This window comes from Hyperoodon ampullatus, assembly GCF_949752795.1.
Source record: "Hyperoodon ampullatus genome assembly, chromosome: 4".
In the NCBI taxonomy this organism is placed as follows: domain Eukaryota; kingdom Metazoa; phylum Chordata; class Mammalia; order Artiodactyla; family Ziphiidae; genus Hyperoodon; species Hyperoodon ampullatus.
In genome coordinates, this window is record NC_136917.1 from 12,953,272 (window position 1) to 12,974,317 (window position 21,046).

General features: G+C 47.9%; 1 protein-coding gene across 1 annotated transcript in view; it reads left to right on the top strand.

The window, feature by feature from the left end:
* Positions 1–21,046, top strand: part of WWC1 (WW and C2 domain containing 1) — a gene marked incomplete at its 5' end in the record, with an annotated part of 147,181 nt that overhangs the window by 86,230 nt on the left and 39,905 nt on the right. The window contains 6 exons of the mRNA XM_079702010.1: positions 4,544–4,620; positions 6,350–6,429; positions 12,543–12,672; positions 14,353–14,499; positions 15,710–15,783; positions 19,764–20,006. Of these exons, the coding sequence (XP_079558136.1) occupies positions 4,544–4,620; positions 6,350–6,429; positions 12,543–12,672; positions 14,353–14,499; positions 15,710–15,783; positions 19,764–20,006 (751 nt within the window). The remainder of the gene's footprint in view (positions 1–4,543; positions 4,621–6,349; positions 6,430–12,542; positions 12,673–14,352; positions 14,500–15,709; positions 15,784–19,763; positions 20,007–21,046) is intronic.

A 21,046-nucleotide genomic window follows, 5' to 3' on the forward strand; every position in this document is an offset into this window, starting at 1 on the left:
GTAAAGACACTGACAGTGAGGATTCCTAGATGAAACAGTCCAGCCAAATCACGTACCAAATAACCCACAGTCAATCATGTAACCCATCATCAACAAGCTCCGCTCCAGCCAGCTTTTTGGGCCCCCAATCTTAAGTGTGAGCAGACAGCTGAGATTCCAGACATCCATGGAAAGCCTCTAACATGAACAATAGAGATTAAAACAAACACATGGTGATAGGGAGCCCCTGTAGGAAACAGGGAATATGCATGGAGAAGAAAACATCGAGAGAAGCTACACAACCATGAAACTAAAACAGGATGCTACATTTTATTAAGAAAAAAAAAAGGAGTCTTCAGAGAACACAAAAGAGCCTTAGGAAATTAAACTATGAGAGTAGAAATGAAAAATCCACAGGAAGCCTGGAAGGTAAAACAAAGTTTTCTAAAAAGCAGAACAAAAATAAAATGAGATGGAAAAAAAGAGCATCAGGCCAAGAACTCTATCTGAGTAATAAAAGCTCCAGATAGAGCAGAAGAAACAGAGGGGAAGAAGCATCAGTGACATAATGCAGAAAAATTTCCCAGAACTGATAGAGGAGAGTTTTTAGATTGAAAGGGCTCAGTGAGCACCCAACACAATGGATAAAAGTTAACTCACACCAAAGACATATCATTGTGCAACTTCAAACACTGGGACCGATTCAAGATCCTAAAAGCTTTCAGAGAGGAAAACCAGGTCACACAAAAATGATCAGGACTCAGAATAGCTCCAGGCTTCTCAACGGTAACACTACAAACCTAAAAGACAATGGAGCAATGCATTCACACTTTTAAGGAAAATCATTTCCGACCGAGAAGTCTATATCCAGCAAGACTACCTTTAATGAAGGGCCGGCTAGAATAACGATCTTTTTAGACATGCAAGTTTTCCAAAAGTTTATTTCCTTCATGGATCCTTTCTCAGGAAGCTCCTGGAAGTGATATTCTGCCAAAATGAGGGAGTAGTCATAGAGGGGGAAACATGGTATTTAGGAAGGAGGAGAGAAGGAGGCAAGGAAGGGGTCTCAGGATGCCAGCTGTGCAGAGAGAGTGCACTGAAGCGGGCACATGCCTTGCGAGGCAGAACCCAAGAGAGGAGCTCTGTGAGAGGAGATTTAGATAACTGGCCAAGTGTGAAGTTGAATCAGTGTTAAATTTGTGGAAAGTAGGCACGCATAAAAATGATAATTATTAACTCTAGGAAAAACAACCCAAAAAATGTGCTGGAAAGAAAAAGTAGGCAAAGTTGGCTATATGCCTCCGCCCTGAATAGTGTTTACAGTGTAAAAGTAATGCAAACACTGAAGGGTGCTCTCGACAAAGTTATCTGATGAGGAGCTGGGAGGGGTGTCCTGTGTGGGGTAGGGGCTGAGAAAGGGAGTGAAGCTAACACTCCATCCTCCAGAGAGAGAAGTGAATAAATCATGCCTAAGACTGAAAAAAATCAAGAAACAGCGAAACATGCATATTATCAGACTCACACGGGTGGACACTCAAGAAACTGGCTGAACCCGTTGAAACATTTCCTTTTTCATGAGTGAGATAAGCGGATTGGGGAATGCTCTTTTTTTATAGCAAATCTTGGGTGTATAAAATATATAGTATTTTATATATACTGTTAAACTGTTCATATATAACTTGAATAAAAACTAAAAATTAAACCTATAAAAAGGTGTCACCTTGAAGGCACACCTGTTTGAATATAAAATTATTTTGTTGTGGGTTAGTGAGGGGACATGGACACAGAAAGGAAGCTGATGACCTGTTTCTTGATTGGGGTGCCGGTCACTTGAGTGTGTTTCTTTTGTGAAAATTCATCAAGCCACACACATGATTTGTGTACTTTTCCATTCTCGCATGTATTTTTCACTTTAACAAAAAGTTTATTCAAAAAACAACAGGCCACATCCCACTTCAGCTGCTTTGGGTATAAACAGTACATTTCACAGTGATTCTCCAGAGGGTAATAATTCCAGCCCCTGGTGGCCCAGTTGGCAGAGTCTGTTCTTTTTTGGGTTCCCTTCCCTGGAAGGTTTCTAAGTGTGCCCATGGAACACACTCACGTTCCACAATCAGCCCTGGCAGCGCTGATCCCCATGGTGACCCTCTCCTTGTTAGGGTCGGGACTTGCCATGCTTCACAGGCTCTCCCAGGCTGCTAACAACTCCCCTCAACACTTCCCCCTAGTGTAGACCACCCATCCAGCAGCACCGATGAGCAGGGTGGTTAGCAGGACAGGGTGCTCATGGAACGGGCACCCCCCTTTTTAGGTGTATCCCCATCTTATTTCCTCACTGATGACTCTTCTTGTCTTTTTACCATGTTTGCACTACCGATCGGTGGGTAACGATTGTCCATTACCTTAAAATTTTTCCAAAAGTGCCTATCTGGGGAATTTGCTTAAGTCAGTGCCTCCAGCTGTGTATCCAGCTAGGTCCCTCCCCTGAAATCTCCAAGTCCGGCAAAGACCAGAGTGCAGAAAATGAAAGCTTCAAATTGGAAACAAAACGTGTCTGGAGTCCCTGTTCCATGCTCACAACAAGGTCTGCGAGGTCCTCCCTGTTCAGGTGTTCCTGCCACGCATCTCTTCTGGTAAAGCCTAGCTTCCATCATCATCCTCATCCTCATCATCACCACCATCATTGCAAACTCAGCAGAGATGTAATGCTACCCATGGTGCAGAATGACTTGTCAGTTACTATGCAGTAAATACTATACTATATACTATTTTGTTTCCCAAACTTCCCAGTGTTCCATTTTAACTTTAACTTTCCTTATGCATAATCAAAAGGTCCACTCGTGTATTTTAACCAAATCCAAAGAGCAGAGCAGCGTCCCCTTCATGACTGTCCCTTCTACCTCCAGACACTGAAAATTGCTAGCAATTTCCAAATAAGCCTCTCTAGCCTCAGAAAAATCCAGGTCCCAGCAGGTGATGTTAAGTGGAAAGGGGAGGTGATGAAATTGCTCAGACTATGGGATTAAGGACTTGGGAGAAACGCTTCTCTGGCCTGTCTCCCAAGAATGACTGTCCCTTTCCTGAACAGTGGGGCTGTGTTTACCTTAAAGACACAGTGACTCTTACACGGGGCTGATTTTCCTCTTCACATCAGCAGGTAGAAAGCTCAGAGCCAGGTCTGTGGCCGTGGGTCAGGAAGTGGGACCTCATGGTATGCAGTGAGCCCTAATCTCATGCCACTGGCTTCCTCACTCTCATTGTCCCTTGTCTCATTTTCCTTACTTTAAATGGATCACTCTGTTGTGTCCATTTTTGTAAGCCTTAAAATCCTTTATCAAGACACAAAGAAATACTACTTTTAAAACGCGGTAAGATTACAGCTAAAGGCATACCTCATTGACACTTCACAGATTGTGGTTTTTACAAACTGAAGGTTCGTGGCAACCTGGCGTTGTCAGATGATGGTTAGCATTCTTTAGCAATAAAGTATTTTTTAATTAAGATATGTACTTTTTTTAGGCATAATGCTATTGCACACTTAATAGACTGCAGTATAGTGTAAACATAGATCTTTTAGGCACTGGGAAACAAAAAAATTCGTGTGACTCGCTTTATTGCAATAATCACTTTATTGCGATAATCGCTTTATTACGGTGGTTTGGAACAAAACCCATAGTATCTCTGAGGTATGACTGTACATGATAGAACTGTAGATAAACGTTGGAAGGTCACTTGGAGAGAAGGTAATTGTATTAGGGTGATAGCGTTACAGGTAATTTATTTTCCTTTTCAAATGTACATTAATATTGTAAAGTACAATAAATATTTTTAGTAATTTCTTCTGATTAAAAATTGTATGTTTGGGCTTCCCTGGTGGCGCGGTGGTTGGGAGTCTGCCTGCTGATGCGGGGGGCGCGGGTTCGTGCCCCGGTCTGGGAAGATCCCATATGCCGTGGAGCGGCTGGGCCCGTGAGCCATGGCTGCTGGGTCTGCGCGTCCAGAGCCTGTGCTCCGCAATGGGAGAGGCCACAACAGTGAGAGGCCCGCGTGCCGCAAAAAAAAAAAAATAATAATAATAATAATAATAATAATTGTATGTTTGTGTCAGAAAATGTAGCAAAGACAGAAAAATACAAAGATGAAAATGAATGTTATTCATCATTCAAATCTCTCTAGATAGCAGTATTATCTTTTTGCTATATTTCTCTCTGGTCTTTTTCCATGTGTGTGTGTGTGTGTGTGTTTGTTAACTGTGTATATTTTGCAGATTTAACTTATTCCTTCTTTGTGGTTTTTTGTAAATTATTGTTTTTATATAACAGTAAGTTTTGGACATTTCCCAAATGTTCAGTGTCCTTCAGCACCATCATTTTCAATCACTTAAGTTGTATAGTCCCCGTTTTGTATGTTTACCATATTTATTTAACAAATTCCCCTTTGTTGGACATTCAGATTGCTCACTAATAGTCATTCCTTTCTGGGTTTACCTAGATGGCCAAATAAGCCAACTTGACCAAAATGTGTTTCTTCTATAGAAAAATTTTTTTTTTCTTTTTCCTTGCAGTGGTCTCTGGTTCGTCATCCAGCTCTAAGTATGACCCTGAGATCCTGAAGGCTGAAATTGCCACAGCAAAATCCCGGGTAGGTCCTCTTTGCTTATACTATTGATGGGGGTCACTGAGGCAGCCTTAGGCTACTAGCCCACCCACAAGACCAGAGTAGATGCTTCAACCAGGCAGCGGCAGCCAGTGCTGACTAACAAGATTCTAAATAATGACAATAGTAGTAGTAGTAGCCATCGTTTCTGTAATAGTAATGGTAATAGCAGCCACCCTTTCTCAAACACTCACTCTATGCCAGGAGTAGCCCTAAATGCTTCATGAGTTCTACCTCATGCCCTTGAGACAGCCCCATGAAGTAGCCACTGACAATATCTGCATTTTGAAGATGAGCCGACAGAGGCTTAGGGGAGGACTAAGTAACTTGCCCAAGGTCACAGGGACTCAAGGCTTACTTTAAAGTTTTTAGTGTAAGGAGCTATTTTGCTGGGACTTGCCTGGCAGCGCAGTGGTTACGACTTCACCTTCCAATGCAGGTGGCCGGGGATTGATCCCTAGTCGGGGAGCTAAGATCCCACATGCCTAGCAGCCGAAAAACCGAAAACATAAAACAGAAGCAATATTGTAACAAATTCAATGAAGATAAATGGTCCACATCAAAAAGATCTTTTAAAAAAAAAAAAAGATGCTGTCTTGCTAACCACTGCTTATTCTGCAGTACTGTATTTGGTTACTTCCTGATTACCTTAGGGGGAGAGATATTTTTATTCCCCCTTTACTGATGTGGAAACTGAGGACCAGCAGTTAAATGACTTGCTCAAGATGAAGTCAGTGTTGTGAACACTGGCTTAGTGCACCTTCACATAGGTTCTACAAATTCAGATGCCTGCAAGAACACATGAAAGGGGGGCGGGGGCTGGCAGTGAGGCAGTAGGGAGTAGTGGGGACTGTGTAGCCTAGGGGGTGGGCCCTGTCTAAAGGGGTAGTGGAATTTCAGCCCTACGCTTTTATGGCCATGCTGGAGTGTAAGCTCCGCATCGGCAGATCTTCAAGTATTTTTAGAAAAGAACTGTATATCTAGGCCAAGTATATGAAACATCTCAATATTTAATCATTAGCAACTAATTTTTAAAAATTTAATAGCACTTGGCCTTCCCTGGTGGTGCAGCGGTTGAGAGTCCGCCTGCCGATGCAGGGGACATGGGTTCGTGCCCCAGTCCGGGAAGATCCCACATGCTGCGGAGCGGCTAGGCCCGTGAGCCATGGCCGCTGAGCCTGTGCGTCCGGAGCCTGTGCTCCGCAACGGGAGAGGCCACAGCAGTGAGAGGCCCGCGTACCGCAAAAAAAAAAAAAAAAAAAAAATTAATAGCACTGCAAGCCAAACAAAGCAATCCTGCAGGCTGAAGCTGGCTCCCGGGCCATGTCTTGCCTGTAAAGTTACTACGTTGCCTCTTACCTCTGTGCACTAGCATATCCAGTGGCTGCTTTAAGTAATGCACGACCCAGGAAATTGCTGTTCTCCTCATCGGTCAGCCTAGGAAAGGGAGGCTCACAGAGGTGAGGTGGCATGAGAGACGATAGCCAGCTCCTGTCCGCTTCCTGCTTCTCTGGAGCAAGGGCAGCTAGGAATGGCCTGCAGCACAGCTGGACTGGGATGCCAACCGAATGCGTGGCTGCTGAGACCCAGGCAACATCAGTGAGGGGGGGCCCAAGGGATGCTGACCTGAGTCATTATGCAGGGGCAGTGGGGGACTCTGGATTGATACCAACCTCTGACGACCCAGCCCCGTGTGTGGTCTTCTGCCATCCAGGTTAACAAGCTGAAGAGAGAGATGGCTCACCTCCAACAGGAGCTACAGTTCAAAGAGCGTGGCTTTCAGACACTGAAGAAGTAAGTCCCCCCTGCAGTGCGGGGCGTGGGGATTGCCCCCAAGCCGTGCTTCCCTCCTGCCCTCTCTGTCTCCCTCCCCTTCAGTCTCTCTCCATCCTCCTCGAAATCGGGCTCTCTGGGCTTCCCTGGTGGCACAGTGGTTGAGAGTCCGCCTGCCGATGCAGGGGACGCGGGTTCGTGCCCCGGTCTGGGAAGACCCCACAAGCCGCGGAGCGGCTGGGCCCGTGAGCCATGCCTGCTGAGCCTGTGCATCCGGAGCCTGTGGTCCGCAACAGGAGAGGCCACAGCAGTGAGAGGCCCGCGTACCACAAAAAAAAAAAAAAAAAAACTGGGGCTCTCTAATCATTCGATTCCAGTTCTATTCCACTGGCATTTACTGTCACCCAACATTGAGGTTTGGAAAGAGAAAAGGGGAATCATTTCAGACCACCTGGTTCTCATTGTCCTCTGAATTCCCGAAGCCGTTAAAGTCTGTTCCATTCAGTTGAGTTTTGCCAGCCGGTCATAGAAACAAGCATCGTTGGGCATTGCTGTGCACCAGTCTCATCCCCTCCAGTAAATCTGGGAGAATCTGATACGCACACAAACAAAACCACCTCTTTCCATGGCCCCTAAAAGTGAGCAACGACTTCAGCTAGTGAGCTCACCCAGAAGGAACAAGGATCTCTTCCACCACAAACGAATTACTAGAAGAGTGGGCACCATGCCATGCATGCTGTGCTTTATGGGTGACTGCTGGGGTTTCCAGAACTTTGACCAAATGTAATTTTCACTTTTAGAAGCTGACTTGCAGCCAAGCAAGGTATAGCTCTGTTGTTTCCTTAGAGAAGATGTGTTCATTATCACTCATGATTATACTAGCTAAGATTTGTTGAGCAGATACTCTGTGCCAGGGAGCACTTTCCGTGTTTCTGTACGGGTGACCTCATCACAACTCTATAAGCAGTGCTCTTTTAGCTGACTCCATTGTATAGATGGGGATAATGGGGCACATAGTCAGTGCCCCTAAGAGTTAGCTTATTGTCATTGTTAACCACGGGGATCATCGAGACTTGTGCATTGAGTCACGTTCGGTACATCTGATGGGCTTACGGGATGGTCATTACAGAGGTGCCTGGTAGCCCTCGTGGAAGCTCCGAGGAGGAGAGCCAGTAGGTTTCTCTGTTCTAAGGGACGTCCACTTGGATTCCCAGAGAGGCCACCTCTGTACAGACAGCAGCTTCTGTAGACACTTGCTGTTTCACTCTCCCTGACGGTACCTTTACCTCATTCCCTGGACCTCAGTCCACTCTTCACCACTCTGTGGCCACAGCCCGAGCCTTTGGGTGTCTGTCTCCAAGTCCAATTAATCAAGCAAACTGTGACCACCAGTCGAGGGGCCGGTTGGTTCTTATTCACATCTCCCCACTCCCCAAACCGCCCCCCGCCCCCGCCCGGGTGAGTTATCACAACTATCCCAGAACACAGGGTAGAAGGAAGTATGGCTTTGGATTATAGATTGTGTAGAGTACCTTTTTGTGTTCTATATTATGGCTTTGTGTTTATATATTTGTGTTTATATAGATACATGTTATTTTGGTCGGTATATATACATAGGCCAATCCCGTCTCTCAAACCGGGTCCAAGTCTCATTAGGACAAGGAGCCGTGCTCTATGCTTCTTCATAATCACCAGTGGTGCCAAGGACAGTTGAGGGCAGTACTGTGACTTCAGAAAATTCCTGCAAAGCAAATAGCCTCACGAGTCCTCCACTTGGTAGTGGAGCAGGTTCTGAGCACATAGTTTAAGGGCTACTCACTCTCAGTGCAGGTGCCCTTCCCTTTCCTCTCCCGCCTCCCCCCTTCGGGTTAGAACACTTCCCATTATCCTCCGAGCCACCACAAACCTGTTTTACCACTTTGTCACCCTGCAGCAGCATTGAAAATTCTTGTTGCTTGGTAAGCTGACGCTGAAACCCCTAAGACAAGCCTCCTTTCTTTCCCCTTCCCTCGCCCGCCCGTCTGATATGGGGCCCAGATAAGACTGCATCGCTGCTCTGGCTACCCACACTCCTGGCCGGAAGCCGGCCCCGTGTTCACTGTGGAAGAAGGTTTCTGCTTTAATGGGCACCTTGGCAGAGAGGGTTAGGGATGTTGCCGCAAGGGACAGATGGCCTAGGTTCAAATCTCAGTTCCCTGGGAACGTGGAAAAGTGGCTTAACCCCCTTGAGCTCCTGTTTCTTTATCTGAAAAATAAGTTATTGTAAACATTGAATTGGAAAATCCACATCGAGCGCGTGACTGTGCCTGGCACATAGGGAGAGCCCAGTGAGCGGAAGAGGGTGGTGACCTCTAGCTAGTGGCCTGCTTGCGCTTGGGAAGGAACTCAGATGAACTCTGAGTCCTCCCTGGGCTCGAGGCCGCGCTGGGTATGTGCTTGTGTACCAGTCTCCTCGTTTCATTGTCTCTCCTCCCTTTAAGAGCAGTTTTTATTCTGCCTCACTGATGGGGCTGAGACCCCCTAGCTTGTGAGCGTCAGAGCTTGGTTTGGAACCCGGGACTCTTGGATTTTGAAGCTCGTGTGCTACTACCTCCCCTCCTGGTATCATCCCAGATAACCCCCTCCCCAGACCCAGAAAACATCAGGCCCCTTACCCTCTCGCTTGGGACCCTTTTCAGTGTCTAGTGGGGGATGACCCAGTCGCTTCATGGCCTCCTCTCTTTTCAGAACCTGGGGGAAGCTGAAACTCATCCCTTTGTTCATTTCGTGGTCAGCAAACCCAGTTTTAAAAAGAAAAAAGGTTGGGCTTCCCTGGTGGCGCAGTGGTTGAGAGTCCGCCTGCCGATGCAGGGGACGCGGGTTCGTGCCCCGGTCCGGGAGGATCCCGCATGCCGCGGAGCGGCTGGGCCCGTGGGCCGTGGCCGCTGGGCCTGCGCGTCCGGAGCCCGTGCTCCGCAGCGGGAGAGGCGGCGACAGTGAGAGGCCTGCGTGCTGAAAAAAAAGAAAAAAAACAAGAAAAAAGGTTGCTGAGGATTGAAGCATACCTCGTAGAGGAGCCTGAAAAGAAAAATCAAGCCCAAAGCTTGGGATTTGGCCCTGTCAGCTGCCCCGAGCCCTCGTCAATAGGGAAGTCTAGGCCCACCAGCCCCGTGGGAGGAGGAGGGCAGGACAGCATCTTTCTGCATGTCCCCAGGGCCACCCCGCCCAGGTGAGAGTTGTCTGGACAAGACCAAGAGGAGTCAGGCGCCGTCAGAGCCTTCGCCTGGCGTCTCTGTAGCTGTCCTGTGGCTGCCGGGTGTGTGAATCTCTCAAGTGCTGTGAGAAAGGACAGCTGTGTGATTTGGAAATCCTGAAACACACCCTCTCCTCCCCACCAACCACGCAACTTTTCTTTCCCTTAAAAAAAAAAAAAAAAGATGCATTCACTGAGTGCATAATGGTAACCCTTTGTTCTCCTCCCCCGCTCCCCAGTCCTAAGAGTGTTCCCTCTCCCAGCTACTCTCTGGAGCCAAATTCCAGAGCCTGGGTTGCTAAGGCCGCTGAGAGCCATCAGGTAGAAGGTGCCTGAGGAGCCTGAGGCCCGTCAGACAGACCGCGTCTGTCCCCTCCTGAGGATTCAAAGCCACCCTCCCCCAGTTAGCAGAGGACAGCCGGGCACAGACCCTTCCCCAGAGCCCCCAGCCCTGGTCAAGCAAACTGCGTCTCCCCTGCACCCGTTTCCCATTTGGGGCAGGGCCACCTCCGGTCCCAGACACTCGGCTCTGCTGGGAAAAAGCTCCCTGTAGACTAATTTTTCAAACTAAATCTGAGACCAGTCTTAGCCGCCCGGGCAGGCTTGCCCAGGCCCAAGTCCTCGAAAGGAACAGACAGGCTATTTTTAGTGGGAAGACATAACTGGGACTTTGTTTGCCCTGCACGGAGGAGGCTGAAATAACGGAAGGGGGGAGGGAGGGCCGAGCTGAGACCGCATCTTCCCCCCACCCCCTACCGACCCACTCCCCTGCCCACAGGCCCGGACAATGAGGCCAGGATGGCAACCTGTGATTCCCTACTCGGGTTATTTTTAGCCCAGGACACTTTGGCCTCGAGCAGGAAACCAGAAAGGAATGCCTATGAGTGGTTTCTCATCCTGAAATAATGGGTTTGTGGTGTTCCCGTAGACTGTAAAACTTCCTTTTCTTCCCCGGGAACTGAAACCTCGGCCCTAGCCTTTGATGAAAGTGTGAAGCAGTTAAAATTTCTCTCTGCCCTCAGAACCTTTTCCACAGCACAGCCCTCCTTCCCCAGAGGGCTGGGCTCCCCACCACCTCTGATTCGTCTGACCTTCAGAAAACGACACCGTTACCCTTCGCTGTTTTACTCCCATCGTCCCCCATCAGAACGAACCTGTGTGTAGGGCCTGGATCAGCTGGGAAGCTTCCAAGGATGGGAGTATTCTAACTCCTCACATTTGCCTGGTACTCCCTAGTTCCCTACCTGATGTTCCATCCTTATCCCATTTGACATTCTTCACAGCTCCGTGAACATGGGCCGGGCAAGATGACATTATCCAGGTTTTCTCAGAGGAGGAAACTGAGGCTCCATGTGCGTGAGGGCCATGCCCAAGGTCACACTACTAAGTGGTAGGGCTGGGAGTTCTGCAACCTTCTAACCTTTCCTTCACTGTGGCCATTAACGAGAGGACCATCCCTGTGGTTCTCACCAGGGATGATTTTGCTCCTCTCCCCCAAGAGACATGAGGTAAAGGACGGAGACATTTTTGGTTGTCACAACTCAAGGTCAGGATGCTGCAAGCATCTAGTGGGCAGACACCAGGGGTGCTACTGAACAGCCTACAATGCGCAGGACAGCCCGACAGCAAAGAATAGTCTAGCCCCAAGAATCCTGAGGTGGAGAGAGCCAGATTAAGGGACGTGAAAAGATGTTCAACATTGCAAAATCGGGAAATGCAAATCAAAGACCACGATGAGCTATTACCTCACACCTGTCAGAATGGCTATCATCAAAAGGAACACAAATAACAAATGTTGGTGAGGATGTGGAGAAAAGGGAACCCCTCCTACACTGTTGGTAGGAATGTAAATTGGTGCAGCCACTGTAGAAAACAGTATGGGGATTTCTCAAAAAACTAAAAACAGAACTACCATATGACTCAGCAATTCCACTCCTGGGTATATATCCAAAAAACACTAATTCAAAAAGATACATGTACCCCAACATTCATAGCAGCATTATTTACAATTGTTAAGGCATGGAAGCAACCTAAGTGTCCGTCAACAGATGAATGGATAAAGAACATGTGGTATATGTGTACAATGGCATACTACTCAGCCATGAAAAAGAATGGAATTTTGCCATTTGCAGCAACATGGATGGACTTGGACGGCATTATCCTAAGTGAAATAAGTCAGAGAAAGGCAAATACTGTATGATATCACTTATATGTGGAATCTAAAAAATACAACAAACAAGCGAATAAAACAAAAAGAAGTGGACTCACAGGTATAGAGAACAAACTAGTGGTTACCAGTGCGGAGAAGGGAGGGGGAGGGGCCAGTATAGGGGTAGGAAGATAAAAGGGTTATTATGGGATCATATGAAGTCATGTGGGTCAAACTGTTGAAAATTGTAAGGTACTATAGAATTTACAGAATCTTTCATTCAATAAATAAGGTAAAACAAAATAACGTTAAGGGGGAAGAAAAGGACTGTTCCATGCCAGATACTAAAACTACACAAACATACTCAAGCCTGTTGGATCAAGTCTAGGACATTACCACATAAATTATTAATTATAGCACAGCATACTGAGTGCAGTGTCACAGCTATGCACAACGTGTTATGAGAACACCTAGCCCAGCCTGGAGGACTCGAGGATGTAATCAGGGAAGGCTTCCTGTAAGAGCTGACTTCAGGAATGGTGTTGCTTCTGCAGCCCCGCACTATGGGACATTTGCAATTCGACAGGGACCTTCTGTGCCTTATCCAATAGGCAGGACCTGGGGAAGAAGGGTATGCAGGGAAGAGAGGAGACTTCTTCCAGGACTGAAGCACTATGGTCTATGCTTTTCTTCTGGGGAAACCCCATCCCTCGCCCTATCTCTGTCTGACCTTTCCTGTTGACTGTCTCCTAGAATCGATAAGAAAATGTCTGATGCTCAGGGCAGCTACAAACTGGATGAAGCGCAGGCTGTCCTGAGAGAAACCAAAGCCATCAAAAAGGCGATCACCTGTGGAGAAAAGGAAAAGCAAGATCTCATTAAGGTACGAGAGTTCCCAGTGATGTGGGCCCCATCCCAGTTCTTCCTGAGCACCTTCTTGTGCCAGGACTCATGTGGGCTATTTCCACATGCTGCAAGATCTGTGAGTTCTCCTCACTAGTTCTCTTGGGCTTTTAGTCTCATTTTATAGAGGAGGAAATGAAGGTTCAGAAGCATGAAGTGACTTGCCTAAGGTCACACAGCTAGTGTCAATGGCAGAGCTGGAACAGGAGCCCTCTGGTCTAGTCTAAAGGCCACCTCCTTGCCACTAGCTTTAGCCATCTGGCTTATTTTGCACAGAACCAAATGGAGGGAGGTGGTTTCAACATTACCTCGACATCAAAAGGTAGCATCTTTATAAGCATTTCATTTCGTGTTCCAGCTCTGTGCTGGGAAGTGACAAATGATGACAGATACGATTTACTATCTCTCAGGCAGTAGTGCCAAGCACTTTGCAAGCACTGTGCCTCACTTATCCCTTACATCAGTGCTAGGTTATCTCCATCATACAGCAAAAGACTGCACAGATCAGAGAGTAAGTGCTAGAGCCAAGATTCAAACCCATGGACACCTGACTCAGAAGCCCATTCTCTTAACCCCTGTGCATCCCACCTACCCTCAAAGGAACTGCCTCCTTGAGCTCTGAGATATTCTATTTTCGTTCCCATCGGCAGATGAGCAGTCAAGCTCAAAGACACTGTAAATGACTTGGTGAAGGAAGCTTTGCACTCTGTGAGAAACAGAATAATTTCATAGCTCCTGCCCAGGACTGCAGCCCAGTGACAAGACATTAGCAGACAGTGAGGCATGTTCCGATCGTGTTTAGCAGTTAAGAGTACCAAGTCGGGCTTCCCTGGTGGCGCAGTGGTTGAGAGTCCGCCTGCCAGTGCAGGGGACACGGGTTCGAGCCCTGGTCTGGGAGGATCCCACATGCCACGGAGCGGCTGGGCCCGTGGGCCACGATTGCTGAGCCTGCGTGTCTGGAGTCTGTGCTCCGCAACGGGAGAGGCCGCGATAGTGAGAGGCCCGCGCACCGCGATGAAGGGTGGCCCCCGCTTGCCACAACTAGAGAAAGCCCTCACACAGAAACGAAGACCCAACATAGCCATAAATTAATTAATTAAAAAAAAAAAAAAAAAGTACCAAGTCGGATAGACCAAAACCAAATCCTGGTTCTGTCAATTGCCAGCTTCTCCCTGTAACCACTCCCTCGTGGATAAAATGGGGGATAATCATAGGTTACTCCTCGCAGGACCATGGTTAGGATTAAATCAGATCATGGTAGAGCTGACAGTTATTGAGTATTGACTGAACTAGTGCTTTACACGGGTCATCTCGTTTAATCAATATGATAGCCCTGTGAGATAGGACCCGTGATTATTCCCATTTTGCAGGAGAGGAAACTGAGGCACAGAGAGCTTCATCAACAAGCTCAGACCACACAGCTAGGAAGTAGCAGAGCAGGGGTTCCAGCTCAGTCAGTGTGTCTCCAGAGCCAGTGTCCACATTGGTTGACCTCATGTAAAGGGCCTGGCCCAGTGCTTGGCACCTACTCACTGGTAGCTCTTTACAGGATAAGTGGGATGTCTAGGGGGAGCATGGGTTCCTAGTAGATTCATAGAGAGTGACAGGCCCAGAGCTCCCTCCCAGGAGGGCACGTCGCCAACCCTGCCCTCCGTTCCAGAGCCTTGCCATGCTGAAGGACGGCTTCCGCACCGACAGAGGGTCTCACTCTGACCTGTGGTCCAGCAGCAGCTCTCTGGAGAGTTCAGGTTTCCCGCTGCCGAAACAGTACCTGGATGTGAGCTCCCAGACGGACATCTCAGGAAGTGTGAGTAGACAGCGCGTGCTGCTGTGGGCCCCCAATGGACAGAGTACCCTTCTTGTTACTCACCCGAGGAGCTGGCTGGTGACTGTCTATGGGCCTGGCTGCTAACTCAGCCTTCTGGAGCTCCATTCTCCTGCAGACCTCCTGGTCCCCCGGATGACATGAGATGATGATGTGGAGAAAAAGCCAGCACTGACTCCCTGGCCCCATGAATGCATCTCTAGATGCTGCACAGAAAGTATGTTTGAAGGACCAGGCGTCTTTCTCTGGTTTCCTTCGTGCTCATTTGCAGCGCCATTCTGTTGTTCTTTCACCAGCTGGGAAACAGGATATTTGCCTCCTGTTCATCCCAAAACAATGCATACAGCTTTCAGACAGCTGCTTGCCTCCCAGTTCAAAAGCTCAGCCCGGTCAGAGTCATGAATAGTGTGAGTGCTGTCCAGACGTCCCTCCTGAAACACTTAGAGTGGGACTGACCCACGGCAATCCATAACTTTGAAGAGCTTTTGTTTTCCTAGAGCAGGTGACATTGAATGAACCAGCCTCCATGGCTAAAGGCTATTCTGTCTGGTCTCTATAGTCGTATTCCCACTTGTGAGGAGAAGCTGTGTTCACGTCTGATGGGGTGAGCCTTGTAGCTTCTTGTCACTCCCGACAGAACGTGGAATGGCAAACGGGCTGCGCTCTCCTTCCCCACACCACCCATGTGTCCAGCTACAAGCCACCTGTGGGCCGAAGTATTTGTGAAGGAACTGTGTGCCTTCTTCCAAGTTCTGGAACCGTCCTCTCACTCACTCAGTGTTGCACTCCTGACTGCAGGCTCCCTGAGTGTCTGGTGGGCCCCCTCCCTAGCACGCCCAGAATGGCTATCTTGTGTATTTGCTGTCCGTGTTTCCTCCTGACCAGCTGTCCGCCATGCTTCTGGTGCTTGAATGGGCTCCAAGCCATTTGGGGCTGCAAGATGATATTCTGGGCCCTCGGCTTCTCTTCTAGAAGTGTTAAATGTCTGAGTTTGGGGCTCTTCCCATGCCTTAAGGAAAGAAAGTGTTTTTCCCCTAACTAGCTTCCCTGCAGTTCACACAGCCAGCTCAGTAATTGGGGACTATTTTTAGCTGCTTCCCACACAAGCTGTCAAGTCTCTCATGAGCTCCTGAAACCCAGCTCAGCACTGGCCACGATAGCCATATAATTCCCGACTTGTCCTTTCCTCCAGTTCGGCACCAGCAGCAACAATCAGTTGGCAGAGAAGGTCAGATTGCGCCTTCGATATGAAGAGGCTAAGAGAAGGTAATTAGAGGCTGGGGGCTGGGGGCAGGATGGCCCCAACAATGATAACTACCGTTGTAGAGTGTCTGCTTTGTGCCTGCTTTTTACACATCTCATCATGTTTAATCCTCGCAAAGATTGTGAAGGTATTATCATCTTCATACTTTAATCCTCTCTAAGACTCAGGAAATGACTCAACCAGGGACACTTAGCTAGATAAAGAATGGAACTGTGCTTTGAACCATACTTTAAACCTCAAAGCCTCCTAATCTTTCCACTTGCCCGCCTGAAAATCAACCTCTAAAATCAAGGTTTTCCAGCAATCGTACAAGTAGTTTGGTATGAAGGAGCACAGCTGGGGTTTTAGCAACAGGCTAAAAAGACTACGGATACTACCCACTTCAGTGTCTCCTGCCCAACTGGGAACAAGCTGTGTTTTTAAACTGTGTAGACACCAGGGACTTCAGATGTTCTGTGGCTTCACAGAATCCTAAGCAGCTGGGTTCCACTGCCACAAATAAAATTAAAATAGTAATCAAAGCTGACATTTTTAGAGCATCTGTAACGGTCCAGGCAATGTGGACAGGAATCCGATAGAAACTATTCAATAGAAGAAGCAAAAAAGGAAATTTGTTGGCTATTGAACTCCAAAGTGCTGCGGTAACTAGCTTCAGGCACAGCTGGATCCAGGGATTCAAATGATGTTACATAGACTCAGACGCTCTCCTTTTCTTAGCCCTGCTTGCCTTTGTGTTGACAGACTTTCCTGTCAAAGCAGAAAGATGACCCCCAGCAATTCTAGGCTTACATACTACCAGGTTAGAAACCCCAGAGGACCTACCTTCCACAACTGTTTTAACAAGCTTTGGGTTTGAGACTCACTGGCTTTTCTGGGAGAACCAATCATTATTGCAGGGTGGGAGGAATAAGAATTCTATGAAGGTCCAAGCATGGGTCACGTGCACGACTCTGGGAAGGGGACTGAGGTCAGCTTTGTGGGAACCAAGTGACTTGAAAGTACGGGAGGACTGATTTCCCAAAGAAAATTTGGAATACTGTTAACAAAAGAAGGAGAAATTGGATACAGTTCAGGTGGGAAGAAACACATCCTGTGCACTATTTCAGCTCCCCCTAGAGGTCCAGCAAAACAGCACGACTTCTACGTTTGGACAACCACTTCTTGTCCCCTCTGAAGGCGACCACTCGGAACCCTGGATCTATTCCAGTTTGCTGGAATGCCTATCTTAGATGATCTGTTATGGAGAAATGAAAGGACTGAACTCTTCCCTTTGAGGCTGAGCCATTAAACTTCTCATCACAGAGCTTCCTGGCTCGTCCTGTATCCAGCTTTGTGCCTCCCCCTTCACCCAAAGGTAGTTGAACACATTATTGACCGTGGGATTTTTGCAGAAAGTAACGCCTGTGGCCGTAATACGTCTCCGGTCAAAAATGTGTTACGTATAAAGAATAGAGCAGCCTGCTGAATGGGAAAGCAGAGGCTGCAGGTCTTGAAGCAGGGAGGGCAAGTGGCTATATAACGCAAGGTCTGATCATTGTATGCCAAGTTTTGTCACATGTGCGTTTCTTGGGAGTGAGTCTAGCAGATTTCATCAGATTCTCCTAAGGATGTATGGCTAAAAGTTTAGGGATAACTGGCATAAGAAAAACGCCACCAGAAAGTACATCCAAGAAAGCATCAATTACCCCTTCAATGTCCCATGTGTAGTGGAGCCCCTGCCAGACCTGGCCGTACCACTCTATCCTTGAAGCAGCTGGATGGATAACAGCAGCTACAGAGTTATCCCAAAGCCAGTTTTGATGGATTGCTCTATATGTGAATATGGAATTTAAATTAATTAACTCTGAGAATCCCTGCTGAGACACTTGGCTGGGGAATGAGCACATGTAGATGTGTTTCTCTGTATGGAATTTTCACTACACAGCATGGAGATCTTGTCTCCAACAGTGTTTTGAGTTTGGTCACATTGTTTGCAGATAAGATTGAACTGTGACATCCCTGGTGGTGCAGTGGTTGGGAGTCTGCCTGCCAATGCAGGGGACCACGGGTTCGATCCCTGGTCCAGGAGGATCCCACACGCCGCAGCGCAGCTAAGCCCGTGTGTCACAACTACTGAGCCTGTGCTCTAGAGCCCGCGCGCCACAACTACTGAGCCTGCGTGCCTAGAGCCTGTGCTCCACAACAAGAGAATCCACTGCAATGAGAAGCCAGCGCACCGCACCGAAAAGTAGCCCCCACTCCCCGCAACTAGAGAGAGCCTGCACGCAGCAACAAAGACCCAACGCAGCAAATTATTCATTCATTTATTTATTTATTTAAAAAAAAGATTTAACTGAGGGTCCAGAGGTCTGGGACCTCAACAGATATTGACCATGTTTATGACCTGCAGTCTTAGGTGAGCCATATCCTCTCTGGCCATCTGTCCAACAGGGTTACCACCAGGTCCTATCCACCCTTTAGGGATGGGGTGAGGCTAGGACAGTGATAGCTAAAAGCACTTTGCAAAGACTAAATCCTAAAGGATCACATGATTGCTTTTAAATATTTGAAGCAATACTCTTAGCAATACTGTGAATCTTAATTGATCCAACAATAATCATACCTAATGTCTATGTAGCACTTGGCATTATACAGAGAGCTTTTTAAAAAAAATTTATTTAATTAATTAATTTATTTTTGGCTGCATTGGGTCTTTGTTGCTGTGAGCAGGCTTTCTCTAGTTGCAGCGAGCGGGGACTACTCTTTGTTGTGGTGTGCGGGCTTCTCATTGCAGTGGCTTCTCTTGTTGCGGAGCATGGGCTCTAGGCATGCAGGCTTCAGTAGTTGTGGCTCCTGGGCTCAGTAGTTGTGGCTCGCAGGCTCTAGAGAGCAGGCTCAGTAGTTGTGACACATGGGCTTAGTTGCTCTGCGGCACGTGGGATCTTCCCGGACCAGGGCTCGAACCTCTGTCGCCTGCATTGGCAGGTGGATTCTTAACCGCTGTGCTACCAGGGAAGCCCCAAAGAGCTCTTAATGATGTGTTTTCACTTGGTCCTCGTAACCCACCTTGCAGGTACCATCATTATTCCCATCTTACAGATGAGGATACTGTGTCTCAAAGCAGGGAAGGGCTCCCAACTCCTTCCTGTAACACTTATTAAGGGCCTGCAGTGTACCAGGCACTGTGCTAGAAGCTTGTGTTACCTAAATGATTTCTTAAGAAGGTCAGAGCCAAGACTCCAACCCAAAGCCTCTGACCTCAAATCCACAGCTGTTCACAGGGTATTGCTGCCACTTTCTAGATTGAGAACGCAAGGTGAGCAACGGCAGTATTTGCTGTGGTCATAGTGGGCCCATGACTGCCACTGGTTCAGCACTTATGTGCCAGAGACACTGAACACATAAGTGCTCATTTTCACACCAATTCTGAAGGAGTAACTGTTTTCTTATATACAAGGCTCAGGGCATGTGCCCAACATTACACACCTAAGAAGTAGTTAAACCAGGGAATAAGCACAGTAGCAGCAGAAACATTCACTGAGTGAATGTTTAGCATGCACGAAATGTTGTGCTTGGACATTTTATGAATTATGTCATAAAACCTTCAACCGTTACCCCACAAGGAAGGAAGTTTTGTTATTCCCTCAGAGAGACGAAGAGACTTGCCCAAGGTCACCTAGCTAGTGGTAGGAGGCTATTGCCTGGTGACGAATCTACCTCTACTCTATCAGGCTTCGTGTCCCTGCGGGCAAGGACACTGCCTCTAGCCTATCCCTGCAGAGCCTACTCACGGTTGGCACAAGGTAGGCACCGCATACGTTTGTTAGATAAAAATCTGTTCCTTGAGACCACACACTGATTAAAAGGAAGTCAGTCACTGTCAAAGAGGATGCTCTGGGGACAGCATGGCTCCTTGGACCATGTAACCTTGGAAACACAGTCTGTCACACTGCTCCCGCATTGCCCTGGGCGCACCAGTCATGCTCACCCTCTTGGCCCGCAGGATCGCCAACCTGAAGATCCAGCTGGCCAAGCTTGACAGCGAGGCCTGGCCGGGAGTCCTCGACTCCGAGAGGGACCGGCTGATCCTCATCAACGAGAAGGAGGAGCTGCTGAAGGAGATGCGCTTCATCAGCCCCCGGAAGTGGACCCAGGGGGAGGTGGAGCAGCTGGAGATGGCCCGGAAGCGGCTGGAGAAGGACCTGCAGGCTGCCCGGGACACCCAGAGCAAGGCGCTGACCGAGAGGTGGGGCTGGGCTGGGGGCCGGGGGGCCGGGGCCCTTCCCTCGCTGCCGGTCCGTCCTCCGGCCCTCAGCGGGGTGGGGAGAGGTGACGGGGACAACCTGGGGCTCCTGGGCTCCAGCCCGAGGACACTCAGTTTAAAGATCTCACCACTTTCCAAAGTAGCGAATCTGGGGAATTGACTCACCATCCAGCTACCCCAGAACTTTACACAGGGAATCGCATTACCAAAAAATCTGCTTACCTGCAGGTTTTCAGAAATTATCTTCTGACTAAGATAAACTCTATGTAATTTAGAGCAGTCGTTCTCCAACTTTGTGACAGTGATTTACATTGTATTATTATCTGATAGACAACAGTTTCACAAAGCAGTGCATACTCTTTCTCTGTGTGACAGCCCTCTGATATTTTCTTTTATGTTGCATCTCTTCTCATGCTGGTCATGACCCACTAAATTGGTTTCGCCACATGCTACCAAATTGCAATTTGCAGTTTGAAATACACTGGTTGAGATGGGGGTTGCGCACTGAGATGTTTATAGGAGTCAAGCAGGTGATATAAATGCCAGAGGCCCACCTGGCCGTGGGCCATGTTAGACTGGAAGGTAGAGACCCCACTTGTCTAAAGCAGGCGCCGTCTGCAGCCAGTGGAGGTGCAGGCCCCAGGCTGCCAGAGGCCCCCATATTTCAAGAAAAGAGTTTTTTGGATTTTTTTTTTTAATATTGGGAACTAATCCAAAAATTTTTTTAAATACCATGAGGGCTAAATCAGCTTCATCTGTGGGCTTGATTTAACCTGAAAGCCACTGGTTTCCATTCTCCGGTTGAAGCCTTATAACAGACTTTACTTCCTTCAGTGTCTCACCAGCCTCCACACCCACATTGCACAGAGCACAACTCCGTGTTCACAGTGGGTCCTACAATCCCCAGTTTCTCATTCATTCATTCATTCTGTCCATCAGCCCATTGTTTATTCATTCATTCATGTAAGAAACGTTTTGTTGCACATATTTTGTGTGCAAGGCAATTTGGAGGATTCAGAAAT